The sequence below is a fragment of the Capricornis sumatraensis genome, chromosome 12 (assembly GCF_032405125.1).
Source record: "Capricornis sumatraensis isolate serow.1 chromosome 12, serow.2, whole genome shotgun sequence".
Classification (NCBI taxonomy): Eukaryota; Metazoa; Chordata; class Mammalia; order Artiodactyla; family Bovidae; genus Capricornis; species Capricornis sumatraensis.
Window position 1 is genome coordinate 83,543,990 of NC_091080.1, and position 18,762 is coordinate 83,562,751.

The 18,762-nt window shown below is 51.3% G+C and overlaps 1 protein-coding gene across 1 annotated transcript in view; it reads right to left on the bottom strand.

The window, feature by feature from the left end:
• Window positions 1–1,586: 1,586 nt before the first annotated feature.
• The window catches only part of STK24 (serine/threonine kinase 24), a 94,744-nt gene continuing 77,568 nt past the window's right edge, over window positions 1,587–18,762 (bottom strand). Inside the window, exons 6-11 of the mRNA XM_068984214.1 lie at window positions 13,520–13,705; window positions 11,087–11,232; window positions 9,127–9,256; window positions 7,944–8,012; window positions 6,053–6,189; window positions 1,587–2,002 (exon numbers count right to left, since the gene is read on the bottom strand). Coding sequence (XP_068840315.1) covers window positions 1,966–2,002; window positions 6,053–6,189; window positions 7,944–8,012; window positions 9,127–9,256; window positions 11,087–11,232; window positions 13,520–13,705 — 705 coding nt within the window. The 3' untranslated portion in view covers window positions 1,587–1,965. The remainder of the gene's footprint in view (window positions 2,003–6,052; window positions 6,190–7,943; window positions 8,013–9,126; window positions 9,257–11,086; window positions 11,233–13,519; window positions 13,706–18,762) is intronic.

Below are 18,762 nucleotides of genomic sequence, written 5' to 3' on the forward strand. Positions count from 1 at the left end.
AGCTGCTGTGACGGGGCTCTCAAGACCAGCTGAGTGGCACATCCCCGAGGGAACATGGCTCCGTCCTCTAATGCTTTTCTCCACCCGTGAACAAAACTCACCTGTGGCTTATGCCTCACGTAGGGAAACAGCCAGCCCCCTCCTAACACTCTCCAAAACACTAAACAAAATCCTCTCAATTCTTCCTGTTTAACATATTTGCGTGAGGAGAAGTCGCAATTTGGTTCTATGTCTCCTAACCAAAATGTACCCCTTACAGAAATCAACAACAACCCAAATCTACTTTTAATTAAAAAGTCATGACAATTTTCGAGTTTTATAAACTAGCTCCTTTCTATTACCAAACAAACAAGAAGCACCCCTCAGAAGTCTCTCCCGGTGACTTCCAGGACACTGGGCCTGCAGATAACTGACCTGTCCTCAAGTTTACCCAGTAACTTCCCTCCTTCCAAAAAGCCTTGGATTCCAACTCAAGAACTGCTACTCCAGCAAGAGTCGACTACGATTCATCTCAACATACATACAAGAAAGTCACATATAACTCAGATTGGTCAAGGATCGTGGCCAGAACTCAACTTCCCATCCCAGAGACCCCTGCCACGGGCTGAGAAAAGTACAGACACCTGGCTGACTGACTGGTAGACACCCGCTCCTTTAAGGAAAAAAGCAAACGACTCGGAAGACGGAACAGTTTTACCAACCAGCAGTAGTCACCCATCTCTTCAGAGGACCATTTTTTAAAGTCGCATAGGGAGCTGACTTGGACATTTCCGTAGCTTGAATGTGGGCACGTCTTCCTGGAGCCTCATCGGTGCACGCACGCGCGCACACACACACACCCCCACACACACATGGCAGGTACACTGCCCCCTCTTAAAGAGTCACGTTCCAAGGAGAGTGTGCAAAAATCCTGTTATAAAATTTATTCGTGAAAGCATTCAGACATGTTGAGGTTTCAAAAGATGATATGCAGGTTTCACTACAAGATGCAACAGAAAACCCTCCTGGGAGGATGGGCCGGCTGGTGCAGCGGGACACGGGCCAGGCGCGACTCCAGCCAAAGTGAGACAAGGACGCTTCATCGGGGAGAAACTTGAAATAACTTAAAGCTTCATGAGGCGCGATATGTTTCCATTTAAAACACTTAAGAAATAGTACCATCAATGAAAACAGGAAAATCAACTTCTAAGTGTACCGAAGGGGTCTTAGGGCACGCAGGAGGAAAAAAAAAATCTGCATTTGCTGAGGTACAAACAGAGGGAGTGTTCCCGAAGAGGGGCATTTAATTATTATTAATGGCAAATCCTGCAGATACAAAATAAAACCCAAATCACTGGTCACATAATTCAAAATTTACATGTAATAAAGGCAAGGCAATAGACTCAAGTTATGGCCTGTCAAATATTTACTCCACTGACGGTATCTACAGAAGCACTTGGCCGATGTGTACACAGTGATTCCTATGCACGCCGAGAGGGTTTCCGTAAAAATGACACTATTTACAAGTCTGTACACTGATCCACCAGAGCGATTTCTCCGTCTCCTGGGGCGGGGGGGTGAGGGGGGGGGGGGCGGGGGGTGCTTATCAACATAAAGCAGGATACCTGAGGTTTCATTTCTTCAGTCGCCTTATCATAATCCCAGATATACATTTCAGGGTTTATTTTTGTTTTCAAAGACACTTTTCTTGATATGTGCACTATGGTTAAAATTAAAAACGAGAATAATAAAATAATCGCTTGGAGGAGCTGGCCTTCCCCCACCCCATCCGGGAGTCCATCAGGCCCCAGGCCAGCAGAGACGGGCTGTGGGGCCCTGGACAGGTGACCCTGTGGCGGGAACGGGCCCCTGATGGTGCGCCTCTTCAGCGGAGTCAGCAAAGGCTCTCGTTGAGTTTTGAAAAGGAAGAGGGTGAAGAAGGAAAAAAATAAAAGGAAAAACAAAACCCCAAATGCCAAAAGGATTTCAATGGGATGAACTTCCTCCACCACTTAGAGAATATCTGGGAAGAAACAAAACAAGAAATAGAAGTAAGTCAACGTCATTTTCTCTACATTAAAAAAAAATTAATTTGCAAAACTTCAAGCAATGATCAAAGTCCTAGTTTTCATAGACAACCCCAAGTTGTAACAAATTAATTATGGTACAAACTATCAGTGAGCTAATTATAGTATGACATGAAGAATTCATGAAAACTACAAAAATCACAGTTCCAACACTAAAAGCTTCATAGATAATTTAGTTCAGTGTCCCAGGAGAGAGAAAAAAAAAGATACAAATAAACAGGTAAATGATATACCTTTACTTACAATCAATTTTTAAAAATTGAAATATTGATAATACCCAATGACACAGTAAGATCCCAAGGGCGCACATGCATTCCAATTTGATCAGTCTAAGAAACCCTTTTTGGCCACAAAAATATTGATGGCTTGTTCAAGTAATCTGCTTCCTAAAACTATCTCTTAGATTTTCAGTAATTAAAATAATTAGGAAACAATTTTAATGTCCAACAATAGAGAAATGGTGAAGTAAAAGTGAGCTGAATGAAACAGATTACAAATCATAGTAATATTTAAGCAACATGAAAACTACAGATTAAGAAATATACACAAAATTATACATGTCTGGTTTTACACGATTTATTCTACATAAAGACCAAATATGATGATCCAAAAATTTGAGTAGGTTCACAGCTCGTATGCAACAATGGAAAGCGATGCAACACCCCAAAAATTGTGGTGGTGGCTAGACTCAATGGTGGGACAGCTCCTCTCCCCCAGGAATTCTGCACATGGTCTAACTGTGGGACACAAAGATGGGGGGCAAGGTCCCTTTGATGACCAAGATTCCCTTAGCTGCCACAAAACTGAGGCTGACCCAACCACAGGAGATGGCCGAGATGGGACTTGCTGCAAACATTCCAAATTACAGGTCCTCTTTTAAGAGCATTTAGGACATATGACACTCACCCAGGGAACAAATGATTAGAAAATCACTGCAGATGCTGACTGCAGCCATGAAATTAAGACGCTTACTCCTTGGAAGGAAAGTTAGGACCAATCTAGACAGCATATTAAAAAGCAGAGACATTCCTTTGCCAACAAAGGTCCGTCTAGTCAAGGCTATGGTTTTTCCAGTAGTCATGTATAGATATGAGCGTTGGACTGTGAAGAAAGCTGAGGGCCAAAGAATTGATGCTTTTGAACTGTGGTGCTGGAGAAGACTCTTGAGAGTCCCTTGGACTGCAAGGAGATCCAACCAGTCCATCCTAAAGAAAATCAGTCCTGAATGTTCATTGGAAGGACTGATGTTGAAGCTGAAACTCCAATACTTTGGCCACCTGATGTGAAGAGCTGACTCATTTGAAAAGACCCTGAAGCTGGGAAAGACTGAAGGCAGGAGGAGAAGGGGATGACAGAGGAAGAGATGATTCGATGGCATCACCGATGGAAGTGAGTTTGAGTAAACTCTGGGAGCTGGTGATGGACAGGGAGGCCTGGAGTGCTGCAGTCCATGGGGTCGCAAAGAGTCGGACACGACTGAGCAACTGAAGTCATGGGAGGATTGACGCTACAAAAAAGGATCCACACACTAACTCGTAAAACATACAGAAGCCTTTCAAAATGCTTCAGACAAAAGCCGGCCCTTCCTATTTCCTCAGTGACCCAACTAGAATGAAACAAAGGGAGTGCAACTGGGTCTGGGGCATCAGCCACGACCAGGCTGCTGTGGACGGCCAGGCCTCTGGATGGGGGACAACAGAGAGAGAGCTCGGAGAACCAGACAGGGACCGCCAGGAGCAAGGGCATCCAAGCGCTGGGGAAGAGCTCCACATCAAAGGAGGAAAAAAGGGGACTTCCCTGCTGGTCCAGTGGTTAAGACTCCATGCTTCCAAAACAGGGGGGCCGAGGCTCCATCCCTGGATAGGGAATCAGATCACACACGCTGCAACCAGAAGTTCACAGACCACAGCTAAAGATCCTGCGGCCAGAACGAAGACCCAGCATAGCCAAATAAATAAGGAAATATTAGGAGGAGGAGGACAAGAGAACTGGGGAGGATGGGGAATAAAATGCCAACCGTAATACAGACGGCAGGCACTTAAACCCGTGTTATCCTGTGTTGCGTATGGTTCATATTCGACGCTGACGCCGGCATCGAGATGCAGGGAGCTCCCAGCGACACGTGCCGTAAAGTGTGAAACACACACCTGCTACTGAGACTCAGCCCGACAACAAGGGGAAAGGCCTCTATGCTGACTGCATGATGAAACAAGATTCAGACGCAGTGCGTTAAGAACCATACTATTAAAACCAATTTCACTTTCTTAAAGGTTATTTTTTTTAAGTAATGTGGCTACTAAAAAATTTAAAGCCACACACGTGCCTCACACCATCTTTCTATTGAACAGAACTAGGACAGATCACCTGTGTCAGCAACTACAGAAAGGGAACAGACACAGGTATCAACTAAAGCCACAGAGGCCACACCCTCTGGGCCTGGAGCTGCGGGGAAACTAAGTCACGCACAGGCGACGCTGGCGACAACCTCAGGCGGTCCAGGACAACGTGGAAAACCTCCGTTCTCAGAGGGGCACCACAGACGCAGGAAACGAAAGACCACACCGGTTTCTGGTTTGGTTCTATTTGTTGGACTCGAAGAATCTTTCAAATGAGAAATAAGAGCCGGTATGAAGCGGGACCAGAGAAATCAGAAAGATGGACCATTATTAATTAAATAGGGCAAAGTCTACGCGACATTACCACAGGATAAAATGTCCAATAATTTTACCAAAGCTATGTTAGAAATGTAACTGCACACACACACACACACACACACACACATTGAATGGAGGCACAAACTTGGGGAAAAACAACGATGTCTGGGTAAACATATGGGAGACTTTTTAATTCTATTTTCCTCTATTTCTGTAATCTGTTAGTATCAAAAGTGGGGGGGGGGGGAGTTACCCAAACACCATACTGGATTCCCTCAACTGCCTCAAAATTGATGGTGGCCAAGTAAACAGTCTTCCCTCCAGCCTGAACATGAGAGCACGTTAGGAAGTTAGAATGTTTTCACAAGGGAGCGAGTTCTGGAGAACCAACCTGAAGGGTCAGCACTGAGGTTTTCTCTGATGCCCCCTTTGGGGGAACTCGGGCAGACCCTTCATGACCACTTCCATGTGGCAGCAGTAACCCTCCACGCCCCAAACATCACGTGCCATCCAGCTGACATCTCAGGACAGATCTGAAATGCTCCCGATTCCCATGGAGGCCCGGCCAACCTCTAGGAAGAGCTCGGCAGCCCGGACACTTCACCTGGAAGGTGAACCTCAGAGCAATGACCTGCCCAGTGTTTTGCAGGGCAAAGAAAAGGGTTTGGGTATGAAGGAGAGCTCAGCTCACAGAGCTGCGGGACTGTCCACCTCCGCTCTCTGCAGCAGCCGCGGGGGACTGCGCTTCTGTGACCTCTTCCACAGAAGAGGCTCCCCAACAAACAAGGTCAGGGGAGCGGGCGGGGGCCAGATGGGCAGTCCCACCTCCTCCTCACTCAGGAAGGCATGCCACCAGGGCCGCTGGCAAGGCCAGGATGCCCTCCACTCCACCCCACAGCAGGCTGCCACAGAGGGGGCTCCCTGCCAGCACCACAGGGCTTCTGGGCACGAGACAGAATCGAGAACTCGTACAGCCACCCGCCCAGAAAGAACACAGCTGTGTCCACTCTTGCTGAGCCCCAACCTCTGGGGTTTCTGGACTCCTGACTTTAAAGCACAAACCCAAACAAGGAGTTACAGACACCGGGCTCAGGACCACACCCCTCCAGCTGGGCACGAGGCTGCATCTGGAAAGCTCAGAGCACCCGGCCCCTGACGTCATCCACTGTTTATGAGACAAGTGCTACAACCACAGAGCTCTCTGGGCCCTGCCAGGAGAGCCCTGATTCACACAGTTCACCCGTAACTGATTTCTCGAGGGCAGAACCTCCTCCCTTCCCTGGTTCTGCAGCCAGCCCCAGCCCGAGGGCACTGGGCACAGACGCCGCTCACCTCTGCAGCCGCTGCACCAGCTGGGCCACCATGGTGTCCGAGATGCCGGGGCAGGCCTCCTCCGCCAGGTAGATGGCCCCGCGCAGCTCCTCGATGGAGCCCAGGTTTCCGCCGCACGCCTGGCTCTTCTCCTTCAGCTGCGAACACAAGACGCGGGGCCAGCGTGACTCCCCCGAGGATAAGAAACCACAGGCATCTGTGATATGATGTGTGGCCCATGCCTGCTCCGGCCATGGGGCCCCGGCAGCCTCAGCCCGGACCCCTCCCTTCCGGGAGGCCGAGAGCTCTGGGCAGGCCCCAGTCTCTGCCTTCCCCAGGGGAGGGGGGCTTCTGTGTACCTCTTCATCCACTCCCTCTGCTCCCTTCTTCCATTTCAACCACCAGCAAAGCCATCCCATGCCTACTCGGCTCTGGTCTGCAGCCGCAGCTGCAGCACAGGCTGGAAACTCGGAGCTCCCGGGGTTACCAGGCAGATGGCTAAGGCCTTGGGGCGCTGCCAGAACACTCGACTTCATGGAACCAGTGAAAAATGAGTGGAAGCCGCTCAGTCATATCTGACTCTTCGTGACCCCATGGAAAACAGAGTCCATGGGATTCTCCGGGCCAGAATACTGGAGTGGGTAGCCTTTCCCTTTTCCAGGGGACCCTCCCGACTCAGAGATCACACCCAGATCTCCCACACTGCAGGCAGATTCTTTACCAGCTGAGCCACCAGGAAGCCCATGGAACTGGGTGGCAGTCCTAAATCCTGGGGAGCTGGTGTCCCCTCAGCACCTCTGCCAGCCAGGAACTCCCCAAGGGCGATTCAAGACCAAGCAGAGCCCAGGGATGAGCCTGTGGGTCCCTCCCACCCAGGACCGAGGAGCCCCTGCTAGAGTCTCCCTGGAAAGCTCTGATCCCGACCTGAACAGAAGGGGCTGTGTGGCTCACTCGGAATTACCTTAGAGGTGGCGTGAGCCAGGAGAACCCACAGGGTAGTGTCAGAGGAGACTATTTCCAACTCATCTCCTAGTCGGTACGAACCCGATGAAGAACAACATTCACCCTAAGACCCACTCTCGAAACACCTCTGAATGCTGTATGCACGCGCCCACCTACAGGGAGCGGGGTCCCCCGAGAGGGCACCGGGATGCAGTGGCTGCAATCAGGGGCCCTGCGGGGTGAGGCCCCTATTGTGGGGGCTCCCCAGGAAACCTAAGAACCCCAGGCAATCTGATATCCCCTTAAAGTAAACATCTACTTTTCACATTGCCATCATTAGAAGGACTGATGTTGAAGCTGAAACTCCAATACTGTGGCTACCTGATGCAAAGAGCTGACTCACTGGAAAAGATGCTGGGAAAGATTGAGGGCAGGAGGAGAAGGGGACGACAGAGGATGAGACGGTTGGATGGCATCACCGACTCAATGGACATGGGTTTGGGTGGACTCTGGGAGTTGGTGATGAACAGGGAGGCCTAGCGTGCTGCGGTTCATGAGGTCACAGAGAGTCAGACATGACTGAGCGACGAACTGAACTGAACCCAAGTCTGGCAGAAGCAGAGGCGCCAGGTTGCACCCAACCAGGTTCTATGGAAAGCAGCACAGCTGAAGTTCAAGTGGTCCTGGTCCACGTGTGGACTGGGGCCAGGCTGCTAAGTCCCTGTGAACGCTGCTGGCAGCCCCATGGCGACAGCTCCCAGGACAACGGGCTGGACAGAAGACGGCCCTGGGAAAGCAGGAGGCCCTCCTGGAAGGCAGGGCCTGGCCCAGCCGGCCTCCGGGAGCACAGCCCACCGCGCCGGCAGCTCCGACCTCCCCGATTGCACAGGCAGCCCTGCCAGAGACATGAGCGCCTGCGCCCCCTTCTTCCCCTCTCGCCTGGCCCCCAACCGTCCACTGGGCATCTTACCTCTGCAAAGAGCGGAGAAATAATTGTAGATAAACACTGAGAGAAAGGCCTCTTTGGGATGTCTTTCATCTTGGGAGGAAAGAAAACGTAATGAGAAATGTTTTAATATCCATACTTGTCGGGGTTCACTGGACTCTGAGACACGTCCGCAGTGGCAGCTGCCTAGGGCTGCCTCACTGTGTTTCGCTCGACTACGGGGGACCACAGATACCGTCCCCTGTAGAAAGGCACAGCGCGCCAGGGAGCGGCGTCCTGTATGGACGCGGGCAGGACCGAAACTGCACCACTGGGCCACACGTGGAGAGGGCCTAAAGACAGCGCTCACGCCAGGGTTGGCTGCCACAAGGGGCTGCCACAGGACAGCGCTGCCTTTTTCCTCTTCTGCAGCCTCCACCTGAACACGTAATGATGCCTGCTTCTCAGAGCGGGACTCTAGGGTCGCCAGGGGACAGCCACTGGTCTGCTCTGCCGAGGAGAAACTATGCCTCTGTGCTTCAAAACGATCCCTCAAAATATACAGTTTTTCATAAATGCCAACAGGCACAAAACCAAGTCATCGAAAACTACATTTGTCAGTCGCTCGGTCATGTCCGACTCTTTGCGACAGTGGCCTGTGGACGACTGTAGCCCGCAGGCTCCTCTGTCCACGGGACTCTCCAGGCAAGAATACAGGAGTGGGTTGCCGTGCCCTCCTCCAGGGGATCTTCCCGACCCGGGGAACGAACCTGGGTCTCCCACATGGCAGGCGGATTCTTTACCACCTAAGCCACCAGGGAAGTACCCAAAGCGATGTGTTTAAGATTCCTTAAAACTCAATCCTCAAATTGCGGTGCCTTGATGAGGAACGCCATCGTGCGCCAGAGGCAGTGTCGTCAAAAGCTCGTAAGCTTGAGCATTTCCCAGCCACCCTTCCCCACCCCCTACAAGCCAGTGTCAGAAACGCTGAGCTCACGGTGAGGCCACAGAGAGCAGCGGGAGCACTGTGAACCAGGCCGGCACCCAGACTCGCGGCCCAGCCTCGCCGGGTAGTCAGGCAGAACGGAATCCCTTAATCTGCCGGCTTCCTGACAGCAAAATGCCAACACAGGCGGCCCACGAGAATAGCAGGCTTCACGCCAAAGCGGCTCCAAAACGCCGCCAGTCCTGATGGCGAAGGCTAGTCTCTCCGCACGCACAGACGCACCTTGTTTCTTTCCAGATCCGATGGCTGGAGAGCTCCGTTCTCCAGACTCTTTGGATCCTTCTCCCGGATCGTGAAGATCCAGTCCCCCGAGTCGCTGCCTCCAGAAGCCTGGCCGTCTGTGTCCGTCTCCCTTAACACAGAAACCCAGGTACACCCGTGAGTGGGCGCCAGCTCCATGGAGGGGGTGGGGGGTGGGGACAGGGCCCCCCGTGCTCCATGTCTGATCCAGTCCCTCCAGGGCTGAGGAAGCCCACCCTGCCCTCACCCTCCCAGAGGCGGGAGACCCTGTGGGGATGTGGCTCCCATCACTTCCCATGGAGCAGCTGCACCACCAGCTCCATCCACCCCGACAGGAGCAGGCAGCCCTGCCCACTCAGCTCCCTCCCAGCCCTCAGTCACAAGCTTGGACACGTCGCCTCCACTCCTGCCTCAATCCCTTACCCTCCGCTCACCCTCAAAACCCACCCTGTACCTTCATGCACCGTGACCAAGGCCCCCCTCTGTCCTCATGCCGTTGGGGGCTCAGCAGCATATGCTCCCCCTCAGACCTCCCCAAGAGGCCCCCGGCTCCCAGCACCCAGACCTCCTCCCACCAGAGCGGTCCCGCAAGCTCTTCCCTCGTGCGGCTGTTCCGCAGGGCTTGGTCCCGGCCCTTCCCCGCAGGCGTGTCCTCAGGGCTCCAATGACCATCCACAGAGTGGCGCTTTAAGCCTGCATGGTCTGCCTATACCTCTCGCCTCAAGGCCAAATCTCACCACTGCTCCAGACGGGACACATCCTCCTGGAGACCCACACGTGCCCTCATCAAAGCCGGCTCCCTGACCCCTGGCCTCCCCAGACCAGCCTGGTCTCCAGGGCCATCCCCTCACTGGACTGCTGACACTGCTCAAGTTGGACCCCCCCATTACCCACACCCAACTGTAAACGTCCAGAACCCCCCCGCCCCCGCCCAGCACTGCCCGTCTCTTCATCCTTGTCCCGACCACCAGTGTCGCTCAACGCCGTGACCTCAACCATGTCCTAGTCTGTGGGTCTCACCCCGACCTTGCAGTGGAATCACCTGGGGACCCTGAAACACACTCTGGGTCTCCCCCAGTGGCCCTGCATGTGGGCCTGGGCCGGGGGTCAGCTTGTACTTCTGGCTGCAGTGTGAAGGGGCGCAGGCAATCAGCCACCACCCCTGGGAGCACCTCCACACCCCTGTTCCTTCCCTCCCGTCTCCAGTCTCCGCTCAAGTCAGTGCAGCCGGTCCATCCAGCTCTCCCCACCTCTAGGCACCCAAAGGGCTCCCAGACCCAGTTCACCTCTTCAGCTAACAGATCTCCTAGATGTTCAACCTGACACCAAGTTACAGGAAATGCCTGGGGCGGAGCTTTTGCAACACCAGGCACATACTGGCACACAACAGAGAATCACCAATACCCTCACTTGTCTCTTCTTAAAAATGTGTGTTTGTTTAAGAAGCCTGGCATGCTGCAGGCCAGGGGGTCTCCAAGAGTCGGACATGACTGAGCTGAAAGATGTGTTTAAAGTCATTTCACCTGACCAGTATTTCGAAAAAAAGAAACCAGGTCCAGCTCTTTACAGATTTGGGACATGAATCTGAGCAAATGCCCAGAGATAGTGAAGGATGGGGAAGCCTGGAGTGCTGCAGTTCATGGGACTCCAAAGAGTCAGACGCAAGTGAACAACTATTACAGATTTACTCAGAGAAACTCCACTGGCAACAAAGAGAGACTCAAGGACTCCCACAGACCCATACCAACACCAGAAGCACCGTCAGCCTGGATGTTCTTCCTTAAAGAAAATAGAAACCCCAAACCCAGCCCAATCAGGAGACAAGAGCAAACAGGCCCACGTCACGCACAGTTTGGGGTTCAGACACAGCCTGGGGCTGGGGGAAGCCTCCCCTCTCCCCCAGGTCACAGACACCCCGAAGGACTCAGGCTAAGCGACTCACGTGTCGGAGTCTTCTGAGCTGGAGTCTTCATGGCTCTGCTCGGCCTTCCACCTCTTGTACCTGTCGATGAGCTCGGTCAAGTAGGAGGTTTTCTTTGCATTGCGGATTATGAACTTGTGCTTCAGTAACTCCTTAGCGGTGGGTCTCTGAAAATGCATCAACCCACACACCGAAGAGGAAAACATGAGATCAGGTTCTCGGCATTCCACTCGACTCCACCCCAAAGGACAGGCTTCTGCCTCAAAGTGTCCAGCAACCAATTCTAATACATACAGATGGAGTCCTATTTCAAAGTTTTCTCCTTTAAGATTGATTCAAAGACTGTCATGCGGCATCGGTGGGCGGGGTCCCGCTCACAGTGTGGACAGGTACCTAGTATCCACTGGAGTCCTTAACACTCTGGAGCTAAGTGTCCAATGAAAGCAGACGCCCTTTCCCCCAGGAAAATGCATTCACACAGAAATGTTACAGAGAATTTCACAAAAGTCATTCAACCATCATCGCTAACGCTGGCAAGAGAGAAAACGTGTTCTGTATATCACCTCGTTAACTTTCTTTTTGTTTGGCTCCATCCCTCAAAAACAAGAAGATAAATGTTCATTTGGATTCATCTGGAAGAAAGGAGCCAGGAGATAGCTTTTCCGTGGATACTGAAAGGGCAAGTTCTCTTAGTCATCAGCCTTCCCGAGTTAGAGACGCTGGTTTCCCGGTCGCCTCTTTCCCTGTGATGGGTGTGAGGACTCCCTCCAGGGCCCGGGCTCAGCACAGCCCCAGCCAGTGAGTGTGCATGGAACTCTGCTGCTCACTTTGAGAATGGCCAAACCACCTGTAGGGCACATGCCTCCCGAGAAGCCATGCAGCCCCAACAGGAGCGGGCAGCAGGAACACACGAACCACACGAGTCAGAGCGCATTCCCACTTGCACTGAACCACTGCAGCTCCTGCATGGAGCTCCTGCCAGGCACGCTCCTCCGACTCAAGCCTGTGCGAAAGCCTGGGTCACTTCTGGTATTTCTCAGTCCCCGTCCACACGAGTGCGAAACTCCAGGCACCTCAGAAGAGCCCAGACCCTCAGCCTCTCATCTTCCCCTCGGTATATTTGGGCCAGAGATGTGTGCACTGGGCCAGCAAGCAATACCAGACCTATTATCTGTAATGGGAAGGTGTGTGAGCATCTTCTTAGGGCTGGGAATAAACTCCTGGTGACAACGTTCAGAGCGCAAGGACATGAAGCACAGTGACCCTCATGGCACCTGATGAGTGGCGTATTCTGCATCCCCAAGGGGGTCTTAGAAGATGCTGGCATTCCTCACTGAATTCCGCTACCAAAACCTGGTATGGTATTAGAAACCCATAGTGCTCTTATTAAAACCAACCACTGGACTGCAAGGAGATCAAACCACTCAATCCCAAAGGAAATCAACTCTAAATATTCACTGGAAGGACTAATGCTGAAGCTCCAATACTTTGGCCATTGGATATGAAGAGCTGACTCAATGCAAAAAGACACTGACGCTAGGAAAGACGGAGGGCAGGAGGAGAAGGGGCGACAGAGGATGAGATGCGTGGATGGCATCACCGACTTGATGGACGTGAGTTTGAACAAATTCTGGGAGATGGTGAAGGACAGGGAAGCACAGTGTGCTGCAGTCCTTGAGGGTCACAAACAACTGGACACAACTGAGCAGCTGAACAAAAGCATATTTTTAGATAAGAGTTCTTTGTAGGGAGCAGGGGGGTGGGGGTGGGGATATGAGTTCAGAAGTTTCAGCCTGACCTGTGGCTAACCCTGCTGGAAAATTCAGAAACCCAACAAGGACATACGGTGTGACATGCAACACCAAAATACACAGACAACTTTGCAAGAAATATCCTAATTCAGAGAGAAAATGAGGCTGAAGCCATGCAGTCATCTCTGCCACATGGCTCTGCCAGGGTCAACTCAATAGCAGAGACAGTCAGAAGGAAGAGGGGAAAGCAAGGCGGAACTACATTTACATCTCATTCCTCTTTCCCTTCCTAACACATGCCAAGAAGAAACTGAAAACGTTTACTTTAAAGACTTACTTAGCCACTGTTTCTCAGGCCGGACTTTGCAGTTACGCCAACAGCTAAAAATAACCCAACCTTCCACTATAAATATTAAAAATGTATGATCCCACATAGAATATTAAGGAGAACAGTCTTCAAGCTCAATGCGGTAGGAGATACCAGAAAATCTGAAAGACGGTAAGTAGACTTTGAAGCCTTAAAAAGATAAAATAACAATAAAAAGCATTTCCACTTCAGAAAAATCAATCATACCCATTTAGAAAAAGAAATGAGATCATGAAGAGAGCTGAAAGCAGAGAAGGAAAACAGACCACTAAGACGCATCCAGACTCATCAGGTCCCCGTGGGGGGAGATGCCCGTTCCCAGGTCAAGACACTCACAAAGCTCGGCTCCTTGTTCAAACAGGCCTCCACGAACTCCTTGAGGGGTTTGCTGTAGTTCCCTTCCAGCGTCGGGGGGTTGTTCTTTGGGATAAGGAATAGGACTTTCATGGGATGCAGCTCGGAATGCGGCGGCTCCCCCTTGGCAAGCTCGATGGCCGTGATGCCCAGGGACCAGATGTCCGCCTGCAACAGCGAAACACAGCTAGTTAACACATTCGGAGGGGAGGCGGTTCAAAGAAACGTACTTCTTAGAAGGTAAAAAAACAAAAACAAAAACTAATGTGCTTCTGAGGTCTTGAATAAGATACTCATTCTCAACTGAAAAAAATTTGTTAAAGATAAAGCCTTTGGTGTAACTTCAAAAAAGGCAACACACAGGAGGACATGTAATAATAATATCTTCTGCCTAGACGTGGAAGCTGGCTCTGATGATTACACCTCTTCCCTTTGCTGCCAGAGGTGGGAGACGTTCCACGTTCGTTTAAGTCCCTGAGTCAACAGGACAGGCAACCTGAGGTCAGTGGAGACAGCATGTCTGGGGACCACAGCACGTTTGCAGCCACCACGTCCAGAGATGCTTAGAAGCCAGCCCTTAAGCCACAACAGGATGAAATGAGACCCCTGTTCCCAGGCGGCCAGGCCAGGAGCCTGGGCCCAACCCTTGGAACTTCTCTTTGGTTCCTCCTATATCACCCAGCTGCCAGGTGTGTGGCTCTTGTCCTCTTGGCGCCCACCTACCCCTTGAGTTCCCACCTACCCCTCCTGCCTCCGGCTTAGTTCAGAAATGTCTTCTGTCCCTAGGGCTTCCGTGAGGGGCTCCGGAGTGGTCTTCCTGACTGCAGGCTCCGCCTGCATATATCTAACATCCTGCTGACTAACTTGGAAACCCTGACTGGCACTTGAATAAATGGCAAGCAATCCGGCATTATGCAGTCAAAGTCACAAAAATACCCACACTTGTTAAAGCCAACTAATTTCACGTCTAGGAATCGATCCTAAATAAATTTTATATTTAGAAAATGGTAAGGGATGCCTAAAATATTCAAAAACAGCATTACTTATGCTAAAACCTTAGAAGAATGACTATATTGCTATGACACATTAACTTGACTGAAGTATCAAATATTCAACACTGATGCTGATAGACAATCAACTGAGTTTGTCTATTACGGTATCTAGGATTTACAACATCAGATTTTAAAATGTGTCTGAATTTTAAAATAAGAATTATATGGGAGAGGGCAATCATTTTCCAAGCAACTAAAATTGAGGTATAAGAGGAGACCTGTTTTACCATCTTTTGGGAAATTAGCTGTTAAGGGAAACAAATAGTGGTTTTCAAAAATGAGACTAAGTAAAAAAAAAATCACAACTGAACTTCAGATATTTACTTGTGAACAGATTTTCTTTCCGTATGTGGTTAGTCCTGGGGAGCATTCTCCTAAAAGTGACAACGCAGAATTATCCATTATTGATGAGCAGTGGGGGTGAGGGGACCCAAGCGGGGCACTAACAGCAGCTCTCAAAATCCTTGCAGTAACACTTAGTTAAGCAAAAGTCACCTGGCTACACCTCTGCAGACAAAATACAACTTAAGTGGCATTTTAAAATTTATGTATAAAAAAAAAAATTTATGTATAGAAAATATTCTATGAAGAACCACAGAGGGGGACTTCCAGTGGTTAAGAATCCATGGGTCCCTTGCAGGGAGTATGGGTTCGATCCCTGGTCAGGGAACTAAGATACCACACAGTGTGCGGGGCAGCCAAAAAAAAAAGGAAGACAGGAGAAAAAAAAAAAAAATGGAGAATCCCAAATAACAGTTATAACTAGTTAAAACACAGCCCCAAATGGATTTAATAGAAACTATTTAATAAGATGCAATATTCAGAAACACATTAAGTCGCACGAGAGGTATAGAAACCGTCTGAGACCGGCTCCGTAGCAATACACGGCCCCACCATTACCTCGCGATTGGACGAAGCTGGATTCTTTCTCCGCTCACATCCTTCCCCTGCGTGCAAAGTGCATCCCTCCCAGCCAGGAGGTGGAACTCCTGGCCCTGAGGATTGAGCCGGGGAGGCCATGGGCTGCCATCGGGACGGGAGGGTTGGTCACGTACCCAGTGGACCAGCTGGCTGTACACATTCCAACAGATGGGCCGGTCCTACCGTGTCTCCACTCATCTTTATTTTTCCATCAACACATCACCTGTTTTCATCCTTCACCATGGTGACTGCAAACAGTTATTTCGGACGCGACTGGACACCAAAATAACTTAGCTTGTGCTTGGGTACTAGGCCTACAGATGTTTTTCCCTTCGCTCATTTTTTCCAGTATTTTCCAGATTAAAGACTAAGTGCTGCTTTTGAGACCAAAAAAGGGGAAAGCTGTTTACAAGGAGAACACCAGTGCTGGCCGCTCAGCTTCCACAGGGGTTGCTAGCAAGGAAGTCGATCGACATTCCAGCACAGATGTCTCTCCTCTCCTCCCAGCTTGTCTCTGAAGGGCTGAGAAGCCCGCATCTGTGCAGCCCGACACCCTCTCGGCCCCGTGAACCAGCTCACAATCAGAGCCCCTGAAGCCCAGCGCCGCACTGGCTCACTGAAGCGTCAATCACCTGGCATGGTGCTGGGCTCAGCTACAGCAAGGGCAGAAGGGAATGAGCACAGAAGGGGGCAAGGTCCCCGCCCCAGTCCAGCCCACCCACGGACATCCTTCCCCTTAGAGAAACAGGGAAAAGATGGGAGGGTCTTCAGCCCAAGCCCCGGCTCCACGGGTGCGCCCATGGGCATCTTATACTAAGCTTCACTAAGTCACCTTAAAGAGAACGATAATGACGAAGAAAGTTCTTAAGGCCCCTGAACTAACATGGCTTAGAAATGCCGGGCTCAGATCAAGACCTGAGATCAGCTTTCTCAGCTGGGGCGAATGACAAAGGACCAAACATACTGGTTCCAGAGGTGACTGTGCCAAGCCGGTTCTAGACACACACACACACACACACAACACTGAGGCCAATGCCCCTTTAAGCCCAGGGAGATGAAGACGCTGCGGAAGCAGGTACAGCACATCCTCACCCCACCCACGCCCCCTTTTGAGAACCATCAGGACGTGGGCTCTGAAATGAAACTGCCAGGAGCATCCAGCTTCCCCAGGGACCCCGGGGGACACGCTCTTTACCTGTAACACAGAGACCAGCCGGGGGACTGTAAAGGATGCGGGGAGGAGACGGGCACCAGCAAGAAGCCGAGAGCGTGTCTCAGGCGAACAGAGGTGCCTGTACAAGAGCATAACCGCCCTGCCAGACGGGACTCGGGCAGGAGGGTGGCCCCTGGGCAGAGGCCCTTTGTCCGGTGCTCCCGAGGACAAACAAGAGCTGGCAGACCCAGCCGGCCCGGGAGCCCCTGACAAAGCTCTGCACTCACGCCCTGAGCCTTATCTGCGCTTCCCACACCTCCTGTGTCAACAAGCCTGGGAGGCGCATGTCACAAACTTCTTCACACTGAGTTCCAGCTAAGGGCTGTTGGGTCTGATCCAAGCGAACCAAAGAATCGGCTTTTTGGCATAAGCCAGGAAGGCTGTGGTCCGTGGGGTTGCAGAAAGAGCCGGACATGACTTAGTGACTCCACAACAACACAGTCTAACATAAGGTGGGTAAAGGTTTGCGAGAGGTCGGACATGTTTCCTCAAGCTGCCCAACCAAGCGTGCATTTCCTGTATGTCTGTGACAACATCTTCTAATCTGCCTAAAAAAGAATGCCGCAGCATCTGCTGACCACAGAATATCATTCTGATCTAGACAGCACCAGGGAAGAGACAGCCAAGCTTGCTGATGTCCTGGGATCTCCATGGCCCAGAGCGTTGCCCTTGGTAAACACGAGGAGAGGCCCCCCGCCCAGGCGGAAAGGTGGGGAGTGGGGAGTCTCAGGAAGGCTGGATAGTTCTTGAGGAAGTGCGAGGTGGGCGGTGAGGAATAAAAGAGATAATCCTGAGTCACAGGGGGCCGGAGCTGACCAGCTAACTTATCAGTAAGGAAGAAAAGAGAAACACCAGGGGTGTTATCAGAGAAGTTAAGAAACTTGGATTCTAGTCCCAGCCCTGCCTAAAAATCTAGACCTGTGAACCTGGATAAACGAAAGTGAAAAAAAAGTCAAAGTGAACCTCACTCAGCCTTGTCCGACTCTTTTTGACCCCAGGGACTGTAGCCCACCAGGCTCCTCTGTCCATGGGATACTCCAGGCAAGAATACTGGAGTGGGTTGCCATGCCCTCCGCCAGGGGATCTTCCCCACCCAGGAATCGAACCTGGGTCTCCTGCGTTGCCAGCAGATTCTTTACCATCTGAGCCACCAATGACGCCAATGATAAATGGGCCTCCACTTAAAATAGAATGAACTGAATACATAAATTCCTGTAGAGTCTTAAAAATGATTTGACTCCAGGAAAAGGGCCAACAGAGATTAGAGTAGCCTCAGGGGCAAACCCATGCCGCGGGGCAACAGACACTCCAAAGGCGGGGCAGCTCTGCTGAAAACCTACCCTCAATTACTGGCCAGTGGCTTCCAAGGCCATGAGCCTACGAAGTCACGGCCCTCAACAGCAAGAGAGCCAGGGCCACCTGGGCCCCGACGGACAGGGGCACCAGCAACTTCAGCACCCACGTGATGGCTCATCACGTGGAGCTGAGGTCCCCAGGGAAAGCCACTCCACTGTGTGCTGTGTGTGCTAGGTTTCACAAGGTGGGGGGATCGGTCAGGGATTGAGAAGATTTCTGCTTAAAGAGAAGTAGTAGAATCTGGCACATGGAAGTTTCTAAGTTAACTATTTGTCTGCCTGGAAATCCTGGCTTAGAGAAGCCTCTGCTCTGTGCCCACGTGGAGACTTCGCTGCGTCCAGGCGGCTGAGACAGAGTGGCCTGGCATGCAGGTGTGAAATCAGATCCAGGAGGCGGGGGTCCTGGTAGGCTTTTTAAGCCCATACTAAACAGTTTAACAAGCTGAAGGGCAACAGGGAAGAGAGAAGACAGGACGAACTGGGACAGTGCAGCTCATGACAGGCAAGAAAGACAGGAATAAGGAGACTCTGAGAACAATCCCAGTTTTGTGTGTGTGTTTAGGGGGGCGGTGGGGAGGGATCCCCCTAAATGTGACAACAGGAAGGGTCTGCGGTGGCCGTGAAAGGTATGCTTCCTCCCAGGCTCCGGCCTTCCAGCTTTGCGACTGGTTTCCCCTGGGGATC